Source organism: Vombatus ursinus, unplaced genomic scaffold (assembly GCF_900497805.2).
Source record: "Vombatus ursinus unplaced genomic scaffold, bare-nosed wombat genome assembly UNPS02012156.1, whole genome shotgun sequence".
Taxonomy (NCBI): Eukaryota; Metazoa; Chordata; class Mammalia; order Diprotodontia; family Vombatidae; genus Vombatus; species Vombatus ursinus.
This window is the reverse complement of record NW_020951934.1, coordinates 403,269-427,529: the sequence shown is the minus strand read 5'-3', so window position 1 is coordinate 427,529 and position 24,261 is coordinate 403,269. Positions and strand designations below refer to the sequence as shown.

Genomic DNA, 24,261 nt, shown 5'->3' with positions numbered 1-24,261 from the left:
CAGGCTATGTGTTCAAAGATGCAAACTTACCAACAATTGAAGATACTGAAATAGGAAGAAGTTCTGTTTTCAGCACATAGTAAGTCATATTTCTTATTATTTCAGTTCTGGCCTACACTGGACTTTCCCATCTCTGAATATTACTGGGATGCTTCCAGGAAACCCCTTTGTCCTCAACCACCATGCAATCAAACAAACACTGACATGAAAATAAACCAAATCAAGAAACAGCTAGACCAGCTCATTCCACACAGACTCTCATGTTCTCTCACATCAACACTACCACAAGTGCCGCCCACAGTGTGGCCAAAATCATCAATCCTAAGACCACCTACTGTAGAGGGGATCAGCTAGATATTCTCCTGGAGGTGAGAGACTACTTAGGACAAAGAAAAGAATATGGAGGGGACTTCTTAAGGGCCAGGATTTCTTCTCCAAATCTGAAAGCAGGAGCTTCAGAAAGAGTGACTGACTTCGACAATGGCACCTACCTTGTCAGCTTCACTTTATTCTGGGTGGGCAGAGTCTCTATGTCTCTTCTGCTAATACACCCTAGTGAAGGGGTGTCTGCGCTCTGGAGAGCAAGGAATAAGGGCTATGTTAAGGTGATTTTCACAGGCCAGTTTGCCAATGGCACATCCCAGGTCTTCAGTGAATGTGGCCTGGTTCTAAACACACGTGCCGAACTGTGCCAGTACCTGGACCACCGAGACCAAGAAGCCTTCTACTGTGTGAAACCTCAACGAGTGTCCTATGATGCACTGGTCCAGATGAAATCTAAGAATAAGCAAGTTTCTTATCTTAGCAGCCTAGAGAAAAGCCTCTTTTTCAGGTAAATAAATTCTTCTAAAACTTCCCTGCCTCCATGAGCCAATGTACTTGAATAAGAGTTAAGGACCCTGAAGTTGTATTTATTTATGTATTCTCATGAAGATGTCTTTTCATGTAGGAATGTGGATCTGAAACCACTTTGGACCTGAGTGTATAATACAGGCAGTAATTGCCCTTACACAAACACACACACACACACACACACACACACACACACACACACACAAATTTACTACATGGCCTGAAACAGTGGCTGCCATTTCCAGAGATTTCATCTTCCCTGTCCACACCCCAGACTTGCCGAGGCAAATGAGTTGGCTTGTTCTCTCTTTTTTAACTCTGTAAATTCCAGGCTGCCAGTTGGCTAACTCCTGTTTCTTTCTTTTTAAGGTTCAATGTAGGAGTGGAGATTTTGAACAGCTTTAATCCCATCGTGTCTCAGTGTGTAACAGTAAGTATTCTTTTTAAATGTCAACCCTCTAAATCAGAATTACTCCAGTAGTAAGTGTGCATTCTCTGAGTTTGAGATGGAAGATGTCTAATTCAGAATGCAACTCTCTCCTGGTTTTCCCCCTACCTATCTGACCACTCCTCTGTCTCCTTTGTTGGATCCTCATTCAGATTATGACCTTTAATCATAGGTGTCCCTCAGGGTTCTGTCCTGGTTCCTCTTCTCTTCTCCTTCTATACTACTTTACTTGGTGAAGTCAGCTCCCATGGATTTAATTAACCACCTCTATGCTGATGATTCTCAAATCTACCTTTCCTGCCCCAATTTCCCTCCTTACCTCCAATCTTGCATCTCCAAATGCCTTTCAGATCTCTTGAACTGGATTTCCAGTAGCCATTTTAAATATGACATTGAAAATGACCAAAATGACATTACCTTTCACCCTAAATCCCGTTCCCTCCTAACTTCCCTATTACTATAGACGGCAACACCATCTTCCCAGTCCCTCAGTCTTGCAACCCAGGAGATGTGCTATCTTCTCACCTCCCATATCCAAGCTGTTGCCAAGACCTCTAGATTTCACCTTTGTAACATCACTTGACTATGCCCCCTTCTCTTCTCTGGCACTGTAACCACTGAGGCCCTCATCACCTCAACCCTGGACTATTGCAATAGCCTGCTGGTGGGTCTGCCTGAATCAAATCTATCCCCACTCCAACTCCAATCCATCCTCCATTCAATCACTAAAGTTATTTTCCTAAAATTCAGATCTGAACACGTCACCCCTCTACTCAATAAGCTCAAATGACTCCCTCTTTTCTCCAGGAGCAAATATAAAATGCTCTATTTGGCTTTTAAAGCCCTTTATAACCTAGCCTCCTCCTGCCTTTCTGGTCTTATGTGTTTCTACCAAGCACATCCTCTTTAATCCAGTGACACCAGCCTCCTGGCTGTTCCATGAACAAGACATCCTATCTCTTGGCTCTGAGTATTCTCTCTGGTTTTGCCCCATCCCTGGGGCATTCTTCCTTTTCTGCTCCTATTACTGACCTCCCTGGCTTTCTTTAAGTCCCAACTAAAATTCCACCTTCTATGGAAGCCTTCTCCAACTCCTTTTAATTCCAGTGCCTTCCTTCTGTTAGTTATTTCCCATTTACAAAGTATATAACTTGCTTTGTATCTATTTACCTGCACATTTTCTCCCCCATTAGATTGTAAGCTCCTTGAAGGCAGAAGTATCTCTTTTTGTATCCCCAATGCTTAGCACAATGCCTGGTGCATAGCCTACTATGTGCTTTATAAATGTTTGTTAATTGATCTACCTTCTATGTATTATTAGCAAGCATTTTAACCAATATTAATAAAATATTTTCATTAAATAATTAAAATGAGTCATTTTCATTGAACCATAAGGATCATTCCTTCCTTGAAGTATTCTCTTAAAAATAAACATCACAGCCTCAAGGTTGGAAAGTACTTCCGAGGTCATCTGCTCCAAGTCGTACTTGAACCTCTGAATGAAGATCTTCAGAGAGGGGCAACCCAGTATTTCCGAAGTAATTCCACCACACATTTGGTCAATTTCCCATTCTTAGGCTATTTTTTCCTTAGAGCTTAAAAATCCTCTATTGGATTTTCAAACTGGATGTCCCAGAGACATATCAGATTCAACATGTCTAAAGCAGAACTCATTATCTTTTCCCCCAAATCCTTCCCTTTCCTAAACTTCACTTTATTGTCCAAGGCACCACCATTCTTCTAGTTTGAGGTCTGCAAGTATTAATCTGGACTCCTCCATCTCCCTCACTCCACATTCATATCCAATAAGTGGCCCAAAATGGCCACTTGTACCTTCACAATCTCTCTCATCTCCAATCCTTTCTCCCTACCATCTTAATTCAGTCCCACCTCCCATCTGTCAATGATCCCAGCAGCCTTCTGCTTAGTCTCCCCACCATGTCTCTCCCCATCCAGTGTGACCTACACAGATTGCCAAAGCACATGGTATTCTATTTCCTATCTCTGGGCTTTTGCATTGGCCATCTCTCACACCTGAAATGCACTCCCTTCTTACACCTCCAGGAGTACCTCTCTTCCTTCAAGCCTTGGCTCAATCACCACTTTCTACATAAAGCTTTTCCTGACGCATCCCTTCTCCCACTCTGATCATGCCCTCCTTCACAGTCTACCTTTGCATCTAAATGCTTTATATTGATTTGTATTTATTCTCTTTACATGGGTTAGTATTCCCTTATTTGTTGTTTTATTGTCTTCTCTCATCAAAGTACAATCTCCTTCCAAGAAAGGAATTGTTTAATTAATTTTATTTGTATCCTCAGCACCTAGCACAGTGCCTAGCATATGTGGAGTCATTTCAGTCCTGTCCAGCTCTTTGTGCCCCATTTGGGGTTTTCTTGGCAGAGATACTGGAGTGGTTTGCCATTTCCTTCTCCAGCTCATTTTACAGATGAGGAAATTGAAGCAAACAATGTTAAGTGACTTACCCAGGATAGTACAGCTAGTAGAGGTGTCTGAGGCCAGATCTGAACTCAGGTCTTCCTGACTCCAGGCTCATCTACTATACCACCTAGCTACCCTAAAGTATATAACAGATGTTTAATAAATGCTTGTTGATTGATTCATTGATTGATTGATCATAAGTCCAGTTAGCTGTTGTGTAGTTCTCTTTGAGAATGAAGGATGAACAACAATCTGTGGTAACAGTAACTGCCAACTGGCAAGCTCCAGCTGGGCAATGTTATTATTTCCTTCTCCTTCTCCTCCTCCTCCTCCTTCTCTCCCTCTGTCCATGTGAGGAATCATACCCTTACATGTGGATGCTCTGTCCAAAGGAATACAAATTTTAATCACTTATACATCTCAAGGGATCTTGGGGTTGGGGGCTAGATTTTTTTCTGTCCCTATTCATTTATTCTATCTTTTTTTTTTAACTAGGACAATTAACTCTTTTGTCTCATGTAGTTTTTATTTATGATTTCTTGAAATATAGCTATGAAAAACCAGGCTTTGATAAAGCCCATTATGATTCAAATGGAGCTACTTGACTATGCCTTTAAACCCAAATCACTCTGGCCTTCACTGATTGGCCAATAATGGGTCCCAGTCCAAGCCTCACTTGCTCATTGTTTGGGTTTTGATGGCTCAGAGTGAGTGTAAATAGCAATTGTTTCTGTTCTGGCCATATTGATTCTTTTGTGAAGGCAAATTAAACCATCTTTTGGCTCAGGTCATACCAAGCCTTTCATTACTCTATGGTCACTGCCTCAGGCAAACTGACACCTGAGAAAGACCTTAGCTTAAAAAAGTCAAGGTCTTCCAGTGCATCTGGGGTCATCTCCAGCCTTCCTGACCTATTTATTGCCACTGGACTCTGATGACTCTGGAGGAAAGAGTGAGGCTGAAGACTCTGCACACTTAAATCCTGCCTCACTAAAATCCAGTTCACTTGTAAGTAGAGACATTACTCTCCTGATGTCATTGGACCTCTTCAAGAATGAAGGACAAACAAGGGGCAGCTAGGTGGCACAGTGGATAGACCTCTGGCCTTAGAGTCAGGAGGACCTGAGTTCAAATCTAACCTCAGACATTTGACACTTACTAGTTGTGTGACCCTGGGCAAGTCACTTAACCCCTATTGCCTCACCAAAAAAAAAAAAAGCCAAAGCCAAAAAAGAATGAAGGACAAAGGACAGCAACAGTGGCTTGTATACTTTAGTGTGTAGCCACTTCTACCTTTCCCTGATAAGGGCAGGTTAACATCCTTTTAATCATAGCCACCACACCTAGCTAACAAAAGCCTGTCAGGGTACCCTCAGGTTAAAATTAAGACATTTCCTTTTAACCTCAGCAATTAAGGTAGAGATCATAAAGTTTGGTCTTGGAGAGTTATCTGACAATGTTAATGAATTCTCAAGATTATCTATGGTTCAGCATGCAAATGAATTTAAGCCAGAATAATCAATATTTCTAGATTGATTTTGTTTCTTTGATATTTTTGATACTATTATTGTGTTTTATTGACAGGTCAAACAATGTCATTAAAAAGGAAATGCAAATTTGGGGACTGGTCTCTGGTCTCCACTGGCTATGTATGGAATAACACATGGAATCTGGTCTCCCGCAATTTGTCTTATTTCCACACTGAGACCTAAATGAATGTTTGTTTGAAGGGAAAGCTCATTTATATCCTGGGAGACTCCACAACCTATCGGTGGATGGAATACTTCATAAAGCACATCAAAAATGAGTTTTGATATTGAGTTCATCCTCATGTCTCAGAATCTACTTCTTCAAGTTTCTAGGGGAGGGAATATAGTCACATACTGTATTTTTTTTCATATTCCTTAATTTCAAAATTCTTAACTTTTTATCTAAGATGTGATTACCGTTCCTTTGCATTTATATATTTCACAGACTTAATGGGAACCAGTGAGGACAAACTGCCTCTTTTCCTTCTTCACAGATAGTTTCCACTTTGTTATTCACACAGTGAATACATTGAAATTAAAATTCAGATAGGATGACCTATGTATAATTAAACTGGAGGAAGAACATCAGTGGGTTTCTGCTACACTTCCCTTCCTTCAGAGAGGTTCTCAGATTTATAAACAATATAGGAGAATGGTTCTCCATTATTTTAAGAAAAAATCTGGGAAAAGAAACCCTATCACCTCTTTTGACAGTAAATTCTACTGTAGAGCCACTATTCACAAAGAATATTCCCACTCAGTGTTCCCACAGCAGTTAGAGAAATTATAACTTTAGTTTCACCCCTAATTTTATAGCTGAGGAAACTGAGGCTCAGAGAGGTGAGTGAGTCAGAGCTTCTCCTAGAATTCATATCGCAAAGATGCATGTAATCTTACAGCATGTCAAGGCCTCAGGCATCATAGAGTCCAATCCTTTCATTTCATGGCCTCCTAACTTCCAGTACAGTGCTCTTTCCTTTATCTTAAGAATTCCCTTCCAATAGATCAAGATTTGATGGTAAATTACCAAGGGCAGTATTGTGTAAAGGAAAGAACACTAGAGTTGGAGCCAGGAAGACAAGTTGAAATCTAGCCTAAGATACTGGCTTAGACCCAGGGCAAGTCATTTAACAAATCTGTGCCTTTACAGATAAGTTTCTTTGTTTGTAACATGAGGGGGTTAGACCCAATGAGTCTCAGGTCTTTTTCAGCTCTAAATCCATGATGCTATCCTTTCTACCAAGAATTGATTGTGTGATATGTGAGATGCTGGCAAAGGAACACTCAGCATACTGTATCCACATCAAGAAGGTGCTGTGCTCTATGAGCAGAACAGAATTGAAGCAGCTTAATAGATGTGCAGATTTAGAGAATCCACCCCAAATATTCCCAAGGACTGTTTGTGCCTAACCTGTGGTAGAGCATTCTGAGCTCATATTGGTCTGCTCAGCCATAGTCGGACATACTGTAACTTGACTCTAATATAGTGATATCATTTTGGTCCTCTTCTAGAATGAAGGACAAAAACCAAACAACCAGATTGTATGCTCCCTGAGAGCAGGGAGTATCTTTTCCCTCTTTTTGTGTCCCCAGCACTTAGCATAGTGCCTGGCACATAATAGGTGCTTAATAAATCTTAATTGATTGATTAACAGAGAATATTTGTGGTAGAATCATAGAATCTTCAACTTTCAGAGTTGGCAGGGACTTCAGAATCCACCTACTCTGACCAATAATTGAATGAGGAGCCCCTTTATAATACCTGTGACATCGTCATCCAGTCTTTGCTTGAAGACCCTCAGAAAGAGGAACTTATGATCTCTTTAGGCAGTTCATTCCCCTTCCATCATCCCTAATTGTTAAGAAGCTTTATTTACAATAAGCAAAATCTTTCTATGTGACTTCTGCACGTTCAACCAATCACTCAACAAATATTTACCAAAAGTTTATTATGTGCTGGGCTTGTTGTTTGTCTTTTATTTTCAAAGAAGACCAATGACATCATGGGTGATATCCTGACTTGCTCGTGCATTGGATTTAAGTGAGGCAGAGTAGCACAAAGTCATCAAACTGACTGGTGATGGCCAGGAGGCAGTGGATGACCTCGGGATCTTCAACGTCTGACCAAGCTCTATGTGTTTCACAGCTCCTGCTGAAGGTGACTTTGTGGCCATTGGAACAAATTGTTCTCATCTACCATTCTGCTGAGGGATGTCTTCACGTGCTTGTGGTAGACATCTCCCATGTGCTGGGCACTGTGTTAAGCACTGGGGATAAATTCTATTAATACTAAGCCACAGGGGCAGGGAAGTCCCTGTCTAGAGAGGCATAGGGTTCCTTTATCAGCTCTTGCTTTCTAACCTGAGTTCATGGGCCATGCTTACCTCATGGTAAATTTGGCTATTGACAAATTAAGTCCTTGCCTGGAAATCTGGTTTATGCCTTAAGGAAAGGGACCACAAAGGGGCTGGTTGGGTCAGGGGAAACAAGTCTAATTCTTTGGATACTGACTGGGAAGATCATACTGGAAACAAATGGAGAATAATGAATCAACCACACTAATAAAGCAAAAAAGGCAGTCCCAGGATGGCATGGGGAATGGGCTGGGAGAGGAAAGCAGAAAGCTCAGGAAGGAGATAGGGGAATGAGAGGGTCATGTAGAGTCAAGTAATTGCCAATAAGAGTGGGGAGTACTCAGGCAGTATGGACCCATAGCAATTGGACAAGTGCTGGGGGGCAGGGTTTGGGGTCTGATCACAAGAACAGATTGTCAAATTTTCAGTGTGAGAATTTACCCTTCAGAAACTGGCAAAAGCTACAAAACAGGATTTTATTTCTTATTTTGCTGATTGTTAGACTAAAGAAAGTGATGGAGAAAATTTTAATAATCCAGATTAAATTTACAAGTATGTCATGAATGATGTTTTTTTTTCCTGATAGCCTTTTTGTTAAACATTGGCCAGCACACCATTGAGTGATGGATGGCCTATGCAAAGGCAAGACATAGAATGTCTCACATAAGGAACAGAGAGAAGGCCTACTTGGCTATGGAAGTCAGAGTGTAGAAGGAGGAATAAGGTCCAGTGGTTTGGAAATACAGGTTGTAACCAAATTATGAAGGGTTTAAATGCCTAAACAGAGGAGCCTCATATTTTAACTTAGAGGTATTAGGGAGCTATAGGAGTTGATTAAGTAGGAGAGTGACATAGCCAGATATGCATTTAAGGGAGATCACTTTGTCAACATTGTATAGGATGGACTGAAACTGGGAAACTAACTAGGAGGCTATTACAATAATCTAGATAAGAGGGGGTGGGACTCAATTAAGTGGTGTCTGTATGAGCAGAAAAGCTGTTTGATGTGAGATATGTGAAGGTCAAAACGACTTGAAGGGCAAGTTGAAGGGCAACTGACTGGATATTTGGAGTAAGGGACCATGAAGTCAAAGATAATATTGATGTTATGAATCTAGGAAACTGGAAGAATGGTGGTGTCTGACAAAAGTAGAGAAGTTTACGTGAGGGGAGTATTTGGAGGAAAAGATAATGAGTTCTGTTTTGAATATGGTGATTTTGAGATGTTTTGGGGACAACCAGTTTGAAATGTCTAATAGGCAGTTGGAGATTTAAGACGAGCTCAGGGAGAAAACTGGGGATAGATAAATAGATAGATAGAGAGATGTATCTATAGCTCTCTCTCCCTCTCTCTCTCCCTCTCTCTCTCTCTCTCTCTCTCTCCCCCAGTTCTTTCCCTGAGCTCCAAGTCTTATATCTCCAACTCCCTATTGGACATTTCAAACTGGTTGTCCCAGAAACATCTCAAAAATCTCAACATCAAAACAGTGTTCAAAACATTGTTATAGACATAGAACATAGAGATAGATAGATATAGATATGTTAATATATCTATATCTACGCAGACAGACAGATAGATAGATAGGTAGATAAATAGATTTTTTGGAGGAGTCATCCATATAGACTTGGTAATTAAACGCATGGAAGTTGATGAGGTAATCATTACAGATTCCTAGAACTTGTTCTCTTGTTTTTCAATTATTCAGTCATGTGACCTTGTGGACCATACTGTCCATGTGGTTTTCTTGGCAAGGATACTGGAGTAGTTCACCATTTCCTTCTCCAGTGGATTAAGGAAAACAGAGGTTAAGAGACTTGCCCAGAGTAACAGAGCTAGGAAGTGTCTGAGGTCAGATTTGAACTCAGGTCTTCCTGACTCCAAGCCTAGCACTCTAACCACTAAGCCACCTTACCTGTCCTCTAAGAAAATGCAATCTAGAAATGATTCTTCTTCCAAAAGACAGTCATTCAAATGCTTGAAAATGCTTAGTTTATCACCCCTAAGTTATCTGTTCCCCTAGCTATGTGTTGCCAGCAACTAAGAGTCACACCTGACGGGAGAGCGTGAACTGAAGAAACGTGGGCCAGGCGGGTCAGCAAAGGCTGAACCGTTTAGTCATCTTAGGGTTACAGTATATATAGGCAAAAGTTTGGAACTTCAAAGGATCCCTTGTGTGGGAAAACTATGCATATTCTGTAACTGTTACTGATAACTTTCAAGGTTCAGAGCTCAGTAAAAAAATGCTTTCAGGACATACATCAAAGGAGTATACAATAAAAGTATCAAGAAAAAAAGGATTACATCATTTTAAACAAATGGTTACAAGATAGAGATTAACAGTCAATTAACAGGCCTTGACAGTCATTCTCAGGGCTTTCTCAAGTTCTTATCTCAAAGTATGAGACTAGTCCTCCCTAGTTTGCCACATGTTATCCCTTATGCCAGACTTTTATAGTGTCACGGTCGGGCAGGTCCAGGAGCCCCTTAATGAATAGGAGAGTGGTGAGCCAACATCCTGATAAAGTGAGCCCTTGAAGGTAAGAACAGGCAGGAGTTAAATTCCAACCTGAATTCTTTAACCCTTTGCTGGACTGATCAGAGCTGGCCCTCTACAGCTATGTATCTCACATTGTTTCATCTCACCCTGATATTCAAATCAGCTGAGGCCATCTCCAGTCATTGTGATCTATATCTTGCCACTGGGCCCAGATGGCTCCAGAGCAGAAAGCAAGGCTGGTAACTTTGCACAGCCTCCCTCACTTAAATTCAATTCACTTGCAAGTCATGACATCGCCTTCCTAATGTCATGGTCCTCTTCAAGAATGAAGGACATATAACAACATATTAGAATCAGCAATAGCAATCTCACCATCTTGGTAAGCCACCTCTGGTTACATTCCATTTTCTTAGAATTCTTCCTAAAAGGTGGTGCCTAGAAGTGAATACAAATAATACAGATGTGATTTGACCAGGGGAAAGTATGTTGAGACTATCACCTGTGCTTCCCTTGAATACAAACCCTTTTTGGCCCTTTTAGGCTTCCATATCATATGACTGAATTAGGAGCCAGGTCTACAAAAACCTCCGACTTTTCATGCAGAACCCATCGCCTTTCCATGTCTCCTCAAGTCTATACTTATAAGATTAAATGTTTGATCCTTGGGGTAAGATTTTATATTCATCCCAGTTCAATTTCATCCTGTTATATTTGACATACTTTCATATTCTGTCAAAAGTAGGATCTTTTTGGATCCTAATTCTGTCTTTCACTGTGTAAGCTTGTCCTTAATACCTTCATGCCATATGTTAATTCAGTAAGTGTGACATCTATGCCTTCCTCTGAATCACTGACAAGGAATATTGCATATAGGACAAAGTGTTTGATTGGGGCAAAAGGGTGACATCTTGCCTCAGACATTTAAGAGCTGTGTGATTCTGAACAATTTCCTTAACCTCTTTCAACCTCAATTTTCTCATCTATGAAATTCAGATAATAATATCTGTAGCACTTAACTCACAGGGTATTGGGAGGATCAAATGAGGTCACATATATAAAGTGCTTTTAAAACCTTAACATGCTATGTGAGTGTCAGTTATTACTATTATTAGCAGTAATAATAATAATAAAATCAAAGATTACTCCCTGGGGCATTCCACTAGAGACATTCTTCTATGCTGACATTGATCAGAACTGAATAGGAAAAAAAAAAAGGAAAAAAAAACAAAATCCTCTAGCTATTTGTTTGAGTTCCTTTCTTCCCAGAAGTGATGGGAAAAATAGATTCTCACTGCTCTGGAAATATTATCAGAAATCTTCATTTACCTATTTGTATTTATATATGTTATCATTTCAGCAAAACTCAATAAAGATGCTGTCATTGCCCCATTGATAAATATCACTAAGCTCTTTCAGGATTAGCCTGCTTGGGGAAAGCAGAAAAGTGACTGGGGAGCAAGCTAGAATTAAAGCAAGGGAGGCATTCCTTTCCAAATATTGGTTTTCTGTATGAATAGGATTAATACTGCCCTTATAACTACTATATTTTAAGAGGATTTGGAATGCTATACATTTTACAGCTGAAAAAGTACTTTTTTGAACATATCTTGGAGGCAATCATTTGTAACTATGTCCATGCTATTCATGACACATTTTTTTAAGGTGATCAAACTTTTATAACTTAAAGAGGTAGCTCTTACCTCTGAGACTACATGTATTACCTCCCTACTCAAAGATCTAAGCTTCAGATAAATTATCTTCTCAATAGGTCTTCATTCACTTCAATTTAACAAGAATATGTTATTCAGTCATGTCCAACACATTGTGACCCCATTGGGTGTTCTTGGCAGAGACAATGGAATGGTTTTGCCATTTCCTTCTCTAGCTCCTTTTTCAGATGAGAAAACTGAGGCAAACAGCTATGTAACTTGCTCAGGGTCACACAACTGGTAAGTATCTGAGGCCACTTTTGAACTCAGGAAGATGAGTCTTTCTGACTTGAGGCCCAGCACTATATTCCACTGAGCCACCTACCTGCCCCTCAACAAAAATATATTGCTCGTTAATTACATGTTCAACCCCATACTAGGCTGTGGGTATAAGCAATAAAAAGGAATATAAGAGCTGGATCCTATGAATTAATCAATCAACCAAGGAATATTTATCAAGCGCCTGCCATTTGCCTGGCACTGTACTAGGTGCTAGGGTTACTTTTGAGGTTTGTGAGGTATTTAGATAATCTGCCTAGGAGAACTCACACAAGGTAAACACTCACATTGAGATCAGAAGTGGCACGAGGATACTCTCAAGGTCTTTCTGAAGAATTGTGGATTGAGAGATACTATCACAGGACTGCCCAGCATGGAATGTCTGCCTCAAAAAAGGTGCTGTGCTCTGTGAGCAGAATTGCTTTGGAATAGCACAAAGGAAACCCGAGATAGCTAAATCCAGAGACGTCTCCATCCCAAATGTTCGAACACACTATTTGTGCCTGACCTGTGGTAGAGCCTTCTGAGCTCATGTTGGACTGATCAGCCACAGGCAGACACGGTGAACCTTCACCCCAATGTCATGATGTCATTGGTCTTCTTTGAGTATGAAGGACAAACAACAACAGATAACATTTTTTATAAAGTGAGAAGCAGTATGTCATAATGGATAGAAAGCTGGCCTTAGAGCCAAGAGGACCTGAGTTTAAGTCCTATCTCTGATACATAGTATGTGATCTTAAGAAGTCACTTAATCTCTTAGCGCTTTAGGTAACTCTTTAAGACTACAATTTCCAGAGAAGGTGCCAAACTGCATTAGTAGAGGACATTTCCTCACCAGGAAGTACCCTGTATGAAAGGAATCATTGGTCCAGTCCATATCCCCAGTCTCCATCCCTTTATAACGTATGGGAGAGGCAGGGTCAAAATGATGAAGTAAAGGCAGGGACTTCTCTGAGCTCTCACCCAAACTCCTCCAAATACCTTACAGTGGAGGGGACGAAGGGGCAGATGAGGGGAAGTGAGTGAATATTACTGTCATCAGAATTAGCTCAAAGAGGAATAATATACTTAATTGGGTATAGAAATCTATCTTACCCTACAGGGAGGGGAAGGGAATAAGAGAAGGGAGGGCAGATTGTGGGAGGAGGTAGTCAGAAGCAAAACACTTTTGAGGAGGGACAAGGTGAAAAGAGAGAGAGAGAATAGAAATAGAATAAATGGGGGAGCGGGGCTAGAATGGAGGGAAATACAGTTAGCAATAGTAACTGTGAAAAACTTTTTGAATCAAATTTCTCTGATAAAGGCCTCATTTCTCAAGCATATAGAGAACTGAGTCAAATTTATAAAAATGAGAGAGCCATTCCCCAGTTGATAAATGATCAAAATATATGATCAGTTTTCAGATGAAGTAATCAAAGCTTTCTATAACCATATGAAAAAAATATATTAATTCACTATTGATTAGAGAAATGAAAATTTAAACAATTCTGAGGTACAACCTCATACCTATTAGATTGGCTAATAGGACAGAAAGATAAATGACAAATGTTGGGAAGGGATGGGGGAAAAATGAGTTATTAATGAACTATTGGTGGAGCTGTGAACTGATTCAACTTTTCTGTAGAGCAATTTGGAACTATGACCAAAGAGTTATAAAACTATGCATACCCTTTGACCTAGCAATACCACTACTAGATCTGTATCCAAAAAGAGACAAAAAAAAAACAAAAGGAGGGGCATCTGGGTGGCACAGTGGATAGAGCACTGGCCCTGGAGTCAGAAGGACCTGAGTTCAAATCCAACCTCAGACACATAATACTCACTGACTGTGTGACTCTGGGCAAGTCACTTAACCCCAATTGCCTCACAAAAATAAACAAACAAATAAATAATAAAAAACAAAAAGGAAAAGGAACTATATGTACAAAAATATTTATAACAGCTCATTTCTGGGCACAAAGAATTAGAAATTTAGGCAATGTTCATCAATTGGAGAATGGGTAAACAAGCTGTGCTATGTGATTATGGTGGAATACTATTGTAGTATAAGAAATGATGAGCAGGATGCTCTCAGAAAAGTCTGGAAAGAGTTGCATGGGCTGATGCAAAGTGAAATGTACTGTGCACAAGTAATAGCAATATTGTAAGATGATCAGCTGTGAATGATTTGGCTATTCTCAGCAATATAGTGATCCAAAACAACTGTGAAGGACTTATGATGAAAAACGCTCTCCATTCTCAGAGAAAGAACTGATGGTGTCTAAATACACATTGGAGCATACTTTTTTTCTTTCTTTATTTTTGTTGAGTTTTTCTGGTCTATGTTTTCTTTCACAATATGTCTATTATGGATATGTTTTGCATGACTGCACATGTGTAGGCTATATCGAACTGCTTGCCTTCTCAATGGAGGAGGGTGAAGAGGGAGGAAGGGAGAGAATTTGGAATTCAAAGTTTTAAAAATGAATGTTTTTAAAGAAACCCACATCAATAAATCTTAAAAAAAGAAAAAGAAAGAAAGTACATAATTAAATGACAAAGTGGGTTAAACAATAACTACTTCATGATTAAATATTTTTATACAACATTTTTCATTGTTCACCTCTTTCGTACAACTAGTCTCTCATTTGGTTTTCCATTTGGCTGACTCATATTCAACATAGGCAACTATATTCCTCCTTACTTTTATTCTATGCTTTTACCAATCTGTATAACTTTAAAAAAAAACCATTTGTGATTTCTTTCTTTGTTACCAGCATTGAAATCTGTTGACCTCCATGTATTTGGGAAACTCTGTCATCAACTTGTTGTGGACTTGGAAAGGAAGATCTACATTCAGTGGCAAAGACATGGCTACCCTTTGGTTGGCTCAATTAGCTATTCAGCAAAAGACAATGAGTACCTGGACCGTGCCATAGACAGAATAGCAGGGTACAGAAACAACAGTTTTGTCTTTTCTCTGGGCCAGCACTTTAGGTTTTTCCCCATTGATATCTTGATTCAACGGGCCATCAATGTTCATAATGTCATTAAACGTCTATTCCAGAGAAACCCAGAGGCAAGAGTGATCCTCAAGGGTGAAACTACCAGGGAAATTAATAATGATCCTGAGTGACTTAGTGACTTTCATGGCTATATACAGTCTTTGGTTTTGAAAGACGTCTTCCAGGATCTTGCCATAGGTGTCATTGATGCCTGGGACATGACCTTTGCCTACGGCATTAATGAAGTCCATCCACCTGAATATGTAGTTGAGAATCAGATTAACATGTTCTTAAACTGTATTTGCTAGAAAAAACTAAATGAAGTCCAGTTATCTATGAGCAAATTATACCTGCTCTTGTTTAGCGATATGATGTCAAATCAGCCAATATTTTACCACCTAAAAGCTCACTTAGTTAGGTAGAATTTAAAATGGGAAAAGAAAAATATTTAAAGGAACAGATTTCCCTTGATAAAATCAAAGTATTCCTCACGATTTTTCAAATTTTTATTCAGTAGCCATTACATCATAATTCTCATTAGATTATAAACCTTATAATCCTCTGATACCTCCTTTCTACCTCAAGTAGCTCTTAGTCATCTACTAACTCAGCACTCAATTTGAGATAGGAATATTTAGAATATTCCCTAAACACTAAAACAACTGTTCAGGACTCCATGTTGGAGTAAGCAAAGAAGAGTGCCTCCAAACAGTTATGCTCTGCTGAGGAGATGGGGTCTTTTTTTTCACCTCTCTCAGTTCCTCACACAATAGTCTGTACACAGTAGGTTTTCAACAAATATTTTATTGAATATATGAGAACAATAGATTTTCCTAGACAGCCAACTTTGTCATCTTCTTACTCAGATAATCCATTCTTTCTCCATTGCAGTTGCCAACTTCCTATAAGCTAAAAAATAACTGGGTCAAATTATGTCAGTAACTCACCAGAAACATCCTGAGGTCACCTGAATTTAAATGTCCAAAGAGAGGGAAGGTGAAATTTAGGACTGAGAGGGAAGGGGGCACTAAAAAGGAAAAAGGAGATGAAAAGCCTTGAATAAGGGGAAAAGAGCTGGGATGAAGTGTTGAAAATGTCTTATCTGATGTTTTGTAAAGAAACAAAGCAGAAGAAAGATGAGAACAGAAAGGTACAAGGCTGATGAATGGACATGAAAAAAAGAATGAAGAGGAAGGCAGATGAAAAGGGAGTACATACAGAGCAGACGATGCTGTTGTAGCATAGGTAGGCATGGCATCTGACTCCTAGGCAGCTAGGTGCCACAGTGTATAGACTACAAAACTTGGAGTGAGGAAGATCTGAGTTCAAATACTGTGTGAGCTTCTTACTAGGGCTGTAACCTTGGGTAAGTCACTTGACCTCTCAGAGCTTCAGTTTCTCCAATCTGTAAAATGGAAATATGGAGATGATAATAGTAGAACCTATCTCAAAGGATGTTGTGAAGATCGAATGAGTTAATAGATGTAAAGTGCTTTGCAAATCCTAAAGCACTATATAAATTCAAGTTATTATTACTATTAATTATCTTTCTTCTCTCTAGGATGAGATTGGCTCACTCACCCATCTTCACTGATGCTCTCACATAGGTAGTTTTCTCAATGGAGGTGGGCTCACTGCGACAACTCACTGTCAAAGTCCTACAGGAAGCCGTAGTAGGAGAAATACACACCTAATACTCACATCTATAGCTACTGAGCCCCCGCTAGAAAAACAGGATGACACCATTAACTCTTAATCTTTTACTAAAACATTTACTAAACAGAAGGCAAAACAGGTATGATTCAAATATAATATCACACTAATAAACCTGGGACGTGGTCTCCCACCAGTGCACAAAATGAAATGTGCATGATGTGCATGAAAGAAAATGGATACAAACTTGCAAAACCATAGCATGCAGGCACAAATGGAACATATGTAACTGAAGCAACTCACACCTATGAATTGTGACCCTTGATAACCCTGATCTACCTCAGAGATAGTCTGCACCAGAAGTCATTGAGAAGCCAAACTATTCATCTTTTGCCTTCTCCATTCTTTAGAGGCATGGGGCCTTTTCTCTGTTGGATGCTATGCTCAGGTTGCTTTTTTTCTGGGCCCATCACTTCCTGCTGGGCAGGACTGCTTAAACATCGTGTGCAGGCCTCTCCTCTTCTAGGCTACCACAGAAGTGTTAAACTCATTCAAAACATAACTCTAAGCCTAGAACTGAAGAGCTCGTTCAGCTCTATTCTCTCGGCTGGGTTCATGAAGTAGCATTATGCATTTCCAACAAAAAGCTGAAACTCTACGCCTGGGAACTTTAGAGTATTTTAAAAGTCTGCTCCTTTGACTTAGATCTGAGATAGCATCATACTCATTTGGGGAAAGCATTTCCCTTAAGCCTAGTATCTACAAAGTTTTTCTAGATCTGTTCTTTTGGTTGGGTTTCCACCTCTCAGGCAGTAGATACCAGTGAAGAGAAGTGTCAAAAATAGGTTCCTTCTCAGTCAGCTCTTAAAAGCTGGAAAGCTTTTCCTCCAGTCAGCTATTCCAAAAAGCAATGGCAATGCAGACTCTGAAGTCTTCTAGTTATATAGTTATGAAGTTGCTTCTTGGACCCAGCTCTGAAGAGTCTCCTCATACCCACTTTGGACTTCTGATCTTGAGAAACTTATGCTCTACAGCAGGGTCTTTCGTGGAAAATGACTCATCTCTCTCTTATGATAAAGAAGCCAAAATCCAAATTTCAGTCAACCAAGCTACACATAGGAAATACATGCTTGTCTTGTAGTCACCAAATAATTCTAGGTAGCAGGGCTTCCCAGTATTCAATCTAAAAGTTCTTATTTCAGTCATATGTAAATTAGATATTGGGAAACAGGATACTTCAACCATTTTTTTTCTCTAACTGAGTATCTCCTTTGTATCTACAAAGGAATGGATGCTTTTTCAGTATTGCTCACATGAATAACTGTTTTTACTTGTTTTAATCAAGAACATTTACTCAGTTAGGGTACCACCTTAATACTGTGATTTCATGACCCTATGAAAAGGGTTTATAGAGAATGGAGAAATTTGTAAATTAAAGAATGATTATATTCTTTGTCATTGGTCCAATTGCTCTAAGTCTAGAACTTGAATTAATAATTGCTGGGTATTTCCATGCATGAACAAGTATTTCAAGTCCCTTGCCCCCTTCTTGCCCCAAAGTTGGTAGTTGGGTCAGGAGATGAAAAGATGTAAAAACTCCACAAAAACTCTAAACCTTACATTTTAGCCTTCTCTCCTATCAAACCATTACATAGAATGTTATTAGAAATTATTAACATATAGCAAAGAACTATATAGTTGGAGGTTCTCTTTTTTCTCTGCCCAAACACACAAATATGAAGAGCTGTTTCTGTACCCAGAACATATCCAAATATGTGCCTCTAACTATAATTTGGGTGCTAAGTCATATATCAAAAATAAACTACCTGAGCTTGAAAAAATATCACTCTAGAAAATAGTTTTTGACCTGGAAGATACCATAAAGATTACTTATCACATACTTCTAGTTTTATAGATGAAGAAACAGAGGTCTAGAGAAATTAAAAAATCACATGGATCATAAGGAAGAGCCAATATTCAAACCTAGATCCTCTGACCCTAAATCCAGCCAACTTGTCAAAATGGCATCCTGTCTTGAAGACAATCCAATATAGTCCAAAGGACATTTATTAAGTACCTACCATATGTTAAGTATTGGTACTAAGCACTGAAGGTAGAAGAACAGGGAGGGACATCAATGATGACCAAAAATCTTCAGCAACTTATGAAAGTCATAAGATTCTGCCATCATTTTATCTCTCCATTTTTGGCCCTAATCTCATCTTTTGTGGACTCATGAAAATATATTGCATCCATATGGGGCATGTAGGCTTATGATCCTGGAGAAAACTTTCTCAGTACAATTCCAAAACCCTACAAGGCAGCAAAGCAGCGCAGTGAATAGAGCACTCAGCCTAGAGTCAGGAAGACCTGAGTTCAGATTTGGCCTCAGACACTTACTAACTATATAATCCTGGGCAAGTCACTTAACCTATATTTGACTCAGTTTTGTCAAATGTAAAATGGCAATAATAAACAGCACCTACCTTGCAGGATTGCTGTGAGGATAAAATAAGATAATATTTGCACAGCACTTAACATAGTACATAGCACTATCAAGTTTTGTGGAAGCTTGACTCAAGAGAATAGGGGACAGATGGAAGGAGAGCCATCCATCCAGCCTCTAAGCAGAAAAATCAGCAGTAATATGCATAAAGAAAAAACAAAAAAACAACATAAATTAGGAAAAGTCACAACATGATGAAGAAATCATATACTCTGATAAATAATGATCTGAAAATTCCAATAAAAAAGAAAGCTAGAAGTCAAATTCTATGAGGCCCCCCAAATAATGAAACAATAAGAATCTCTGGAATGGTTCAAAACAGAAAAAAAATTTTAAAAAGGAAATTAAGACTGAAATTAAGGCAGAAATCAGAGCTCTCAAAGAATAAATCAATAAGGGAAATTATAGAAGTCAGTTCAAAATACATAAAGTATAACAGTAATAGCTGACATTTCTATAATACTTTAAGGTTTGAAAATTCCTTCACACATATTATTTCATTTGATCCTTACAACAACCCTATAAGGTAGGTGCTATTATAATCTCCATTTTTATAGACGACCAAACCAAGGGTTCAAGATATTGAAAAAAAAATGGCAGTTTCATAACTACAAAATAGATGTGGAAGAACTTTTGCAAAAGGAAGTCAAATGATAGCTACATCTTAATTAATTTACAGATTTAGTGCCATGCCAATCAAACTTACTGTATTAATTCAGACAAAAAAATAAAAAAAATCAATCTCATAGAACAAAAGTCAGCAATCTCAATGGAACTAAGGAAAAAAGAAAGAATGAAGGAAATTTACTATTACTAGTTCTCAAATTATACATAATTCAATCATCAGAACCATTTAGTATTTTTTTAAGATAGAAAAGGCTGATCAGTAAAAAGATTAATTCAGCATGACCCAGAAGCAATTAAACATAGAAGTTTAGGTTTTGATAAATCCAAAAATATAAAGTATTGGGGAAAAGGGCCATCTATTCAATGAAAATGGCAAGAAAACTGGACATTGGTCAAGATAGATATGTGACAAATACATAAAGATCACATTATAAAAAATTAGAGAATGAAAGGTGGTAGTTTGCACAACTATGGCTATTTACAAAATTTTATTGAACTTTTGTTTTCATATCACCTCAATTTCCCAATACTTTCTCCAAACTTGAGATCCATTCTTTATAGCAAAGAATAAAAAATAAAGAAGAGAAAAAAGCAGTCCAGATAAACTAACCAACACAACAACAAAGTTCAACATTATAGACAGTGTCCCACACTCATTTGGTCCTCAACAATTACGGAAGGTACATTCTCATATCTCTTCTGTGGGGCAAAGCTTGATTATTTTAGTTACAGAGCTCTAAGCTTCTCTCCTTTTGTTTGTTCTTTCCCTTCATGTTATTGTAGTCATCAGACACATCGTTTTCATGGTTGTACTTATTTCACTCTGCGTTATTCATGTCTTTCCATGCTTCTCTGTATTCTTATATTCATCCTTTTCATAATACTCTTATTTAATTATATTACATTACATTCATTAAATTCATAGCCTATGATTTGATTAGTGATTTCTCAATTGATAGGCGCCTATTTTGTTTCTACTTCATTGCTACTAGAAAAATTGATGATATAAGTATTTTAGCATACATGGGGTTTTTCTTTTTGTCTTTGGTGTCCCTTGAGATATAAGCTTAGTAGTAGGATCTCTGGGCTAAATGATACAGAAATGTTGGGTCACTCTTTAAAGAAATAAAATTTTGTTTTCCCGAATTCCATATGAAAACAATTTTTAAACATTTTTTTAAGTTTTGAGATACAAATTCTATCTTTCCCTCTTTACCCTTCCTCCTCCCTAAGAAGGTGAGCAATCTGATATAAGTTATACATGTGCAATTATGTAAAGCATTTCCATAGTAGTGATTTTGTGGGGAAAAAATGAACACTAAAAAGAAAGTGAAAAATACTAATTTTCAGTTTGTATTTGGAGGCCATCAGTTCTTTCTATGGAGGTGGATAGCATGCTTCATCTTAAGTCCTTTAGGACTGTCTGGGATCATTGTATTGCTAAGAATAGCTAAGTCATTCACAATTATTCATCATGTAATACTGTTGCTATTGTGTATAATGTTCTCCTGGTTCTGTTCTCTTCACTTAGTATCAGTTCATGCAAGTCTTTCCAGGTTTTTCTGAAGTCATCTTGCTCATCATTTCTTATAGTACAATAATATCCCATTATGATCAAATACCACAACTTGTTAAGGCATTTCCCAACTGATGGTCATCCTCTCAATTTCCACTTCTTAGACTTGGTCATTTTCTCATCATAATTCCAAATTTTACTTCAAAATGCTGGACCAATTCACAGCTCCATAAACAGTATAATACTCTGCCTGCCTTTCTACAACACCTCTAACACTAAAAATTTTTAATTTTTGTCATCTTTACCAATTTGTTAGGTAGAAAGTGAAATCTCATATTTTATTCTATTTGCAGTTCATATTATCATCATTATTTTTTATTTAAAGCACTCTTTCACATGATTGTTAATAGTATGCAATTCTTTTAAGAACTGTTTGTATTTTTTTACTTGTCCTTTGAGAAATGGTTTTAGGTGATATATGTGTATGTGTGTATATCTATATCTATGTTTATAGATATAGATATACACACATACATACATAACTACATATGTGTGTATATGTATGTATATATATAAATCTTATTTATCAAATGTTTATCAGCAATATGATATATTTAATGCAAAACTTTCCTAATTGAGTTTCCTTTTTTCTCCTTATTACACTGATTTTGTCTATACAAAAGCTTTTCAAATTTATATTGCTGAAATTATCTGTTTTATTCTTAACTATCACCTTTGTCCCTTGTCTGGGAAAGAATTCCCTTCTAACCATTCTATGAAAGGTACCTGACTTGCCTGGTTCTCTTTTAATTTTTTTATGGCATTACCTTTAATTCCCAGACAAGAGATCCATTTTGAGCTTATTATGGTATATTGTACAAGATATCACTCTAATCCTAATTTCTGCCAAATTGTTTTCCAATTTTCTTAGCAGTTTGTGACAAACAGGGAAAAAATTTTCCCCAAAGTAATTATGTTTCCTTTCATGTTTGTAACTAAGTTACTGAGTTTAATAGTTTCTGATTCTTTTAAATCTATTTTTCTACTGATTTACTTTTAAATTTTTATCCAGTACTAAACAATTTCGAAAACTACTGCTTAATGATATAATTTGATGTCTAAAAATGTTATTACTAGGAGACATGTTAATGACACAAGGAACAAAAGTCATCAGAAAAGGCATTATGAATAATTTTTATTATATTAAATTAAAATGATATTTCATGAACAAAATCAAAGCATTTTAGATTACAAGAGAAGTACTTAATTGGGGAAAATATTTCCAACAAATATTTCTCATTAAGGACTATTAGCAATGAATCAACAAGCATTTATTAAATACTTCCTATTTATCAGGCACTGTGATAAGCCCTGTGGATACAAAGAAAGCCAAAAAACAGTCACTGCCCTCAAGGAGCTTATATTTTAGTGATTGAGATAACATGTAAGTAACAAGATACCTAACAGATAATCAAATTAAGCACCTTCCAGGTCCCCCCCATAACCATTAGATTGTCAAAGATGGCAAAATAAGAAATTGATAACTGTTGGAGAGACTTCAGGGAAACAGGCACGTTAATAGTGTTGTTAGTAGAGCAGGGAATTAGTCTAGCCATTCTGGAAAGCAATTTTGAACTCCCCCTCAAAAGTCGCTAAACTATACCCACATACCCTTGGACCCAGTGATACCATCACCAGGAATATACACTAAAGAGATAAAAAAGGAAAATATATATACACACACATCCACATACATACATATATACACAAATATGTGTGTTCTTTTCATAGTTGCGTAAGAGTGGAAACTAGGGAGATAACTTATTGGGAAATGGCTAAACAAATTATTATATATAAATATAATATTGATTCATAATGAATAATGAAATGGACAATTTCAGAGGAAACTGGGAAGACTTCTATGAACTGATATGGAGTGAAATGAGCAGAACTAGAACAATTTATATAACAATAACATTATAGAGGAAAAAAACAACTTTGAAAGCCTTTAGAACTCTGATCAATTAAATGACAATTATGATTCCAGAGAACCAAAGATGAAGTGCGCTACCCACGTCTTAGAAGAAAGGTGATAGACTGAAAAACCAAAAATGAGAAATACATTTTTGGATATCTAATGTGAAATTTTGTTTTTTGTTTTTGTTTTTTCGTTCCCCACTATATTTACTTATTGTAAGGTTTTTCTTTTTTTAAAAAATTCTTCACTGGGAGTGACGGAGAGAAGATAAATTCTTGTTAATAAAAAAAAAGATTAAATTTTGGGGAAAATAAAAAAGTCACTGCTCTCAAGGAGCTTACATTCTAGGGGGCAGAATAACAAACAAATAAGTAGGTTCATGCAAAATGTATGCAGAGTAAATTGGAATTAATCTTAGAAGGAAAGGCTCAGGTGGCTTAGAGTGGGGCATAGACAACTGGTGAAAGCTTCCTACAGAAGGCATTTGAGCTGAGTCTTGATGGAAGACAGGGATAACAAGAGGAGGCAACAAGGAGGGAGGGCATTCCAGACATGTAAAATCCAGAAGGATTTTTGAATGTATAGAAGGGAATAAAATATAAACAGATTGGAAAGGTAAGAAGGGATTCAACAGAAGACATTATATTTACTTGATCCAGAATATAATAGGGAATCACTCAAGTCTATTAAGTATGAGAGACCATAATTTCATTTACATTTATGGAAAATTACTTTAGTAGCTGTGTAGAAGATGGATTGGACCAGGAAGCCTAGAAATAAGGAGACCAATTTTACAGTTATTATAGTAGTTCAGGTTAGAAGTGGTATGGGCTTGAACTTGGGTTTTGGTTACATGTGGAAAGAAGGTGATGTTTGGGGGGCA

At 37.8% G+C, this 24,261-nt stretch overlaps 1 protein-coding gene across 1 annotated transcript; it reads left to right on the top strand.

Moving 5' to 3' along the window:
* Window positions 1-204: 204 nt before the first annotated feature.
* Window positions 205-15,406, top strand: LOC114039648 (NXPE family member 4-like). The gene is given in 6 exon segments (XM_027857519.1): window positions 205-258; window positions 261-832; window positions 1,222-1,286; window positions 5,327-5,529; window positions 9,950-9,965; window positions 14,871-15,406. Coding segments are annotated over 6 exon segments (1,446 nt in total).
* Window positions 15,407-24,261: the final 8,855 nt, after the last annotated feature.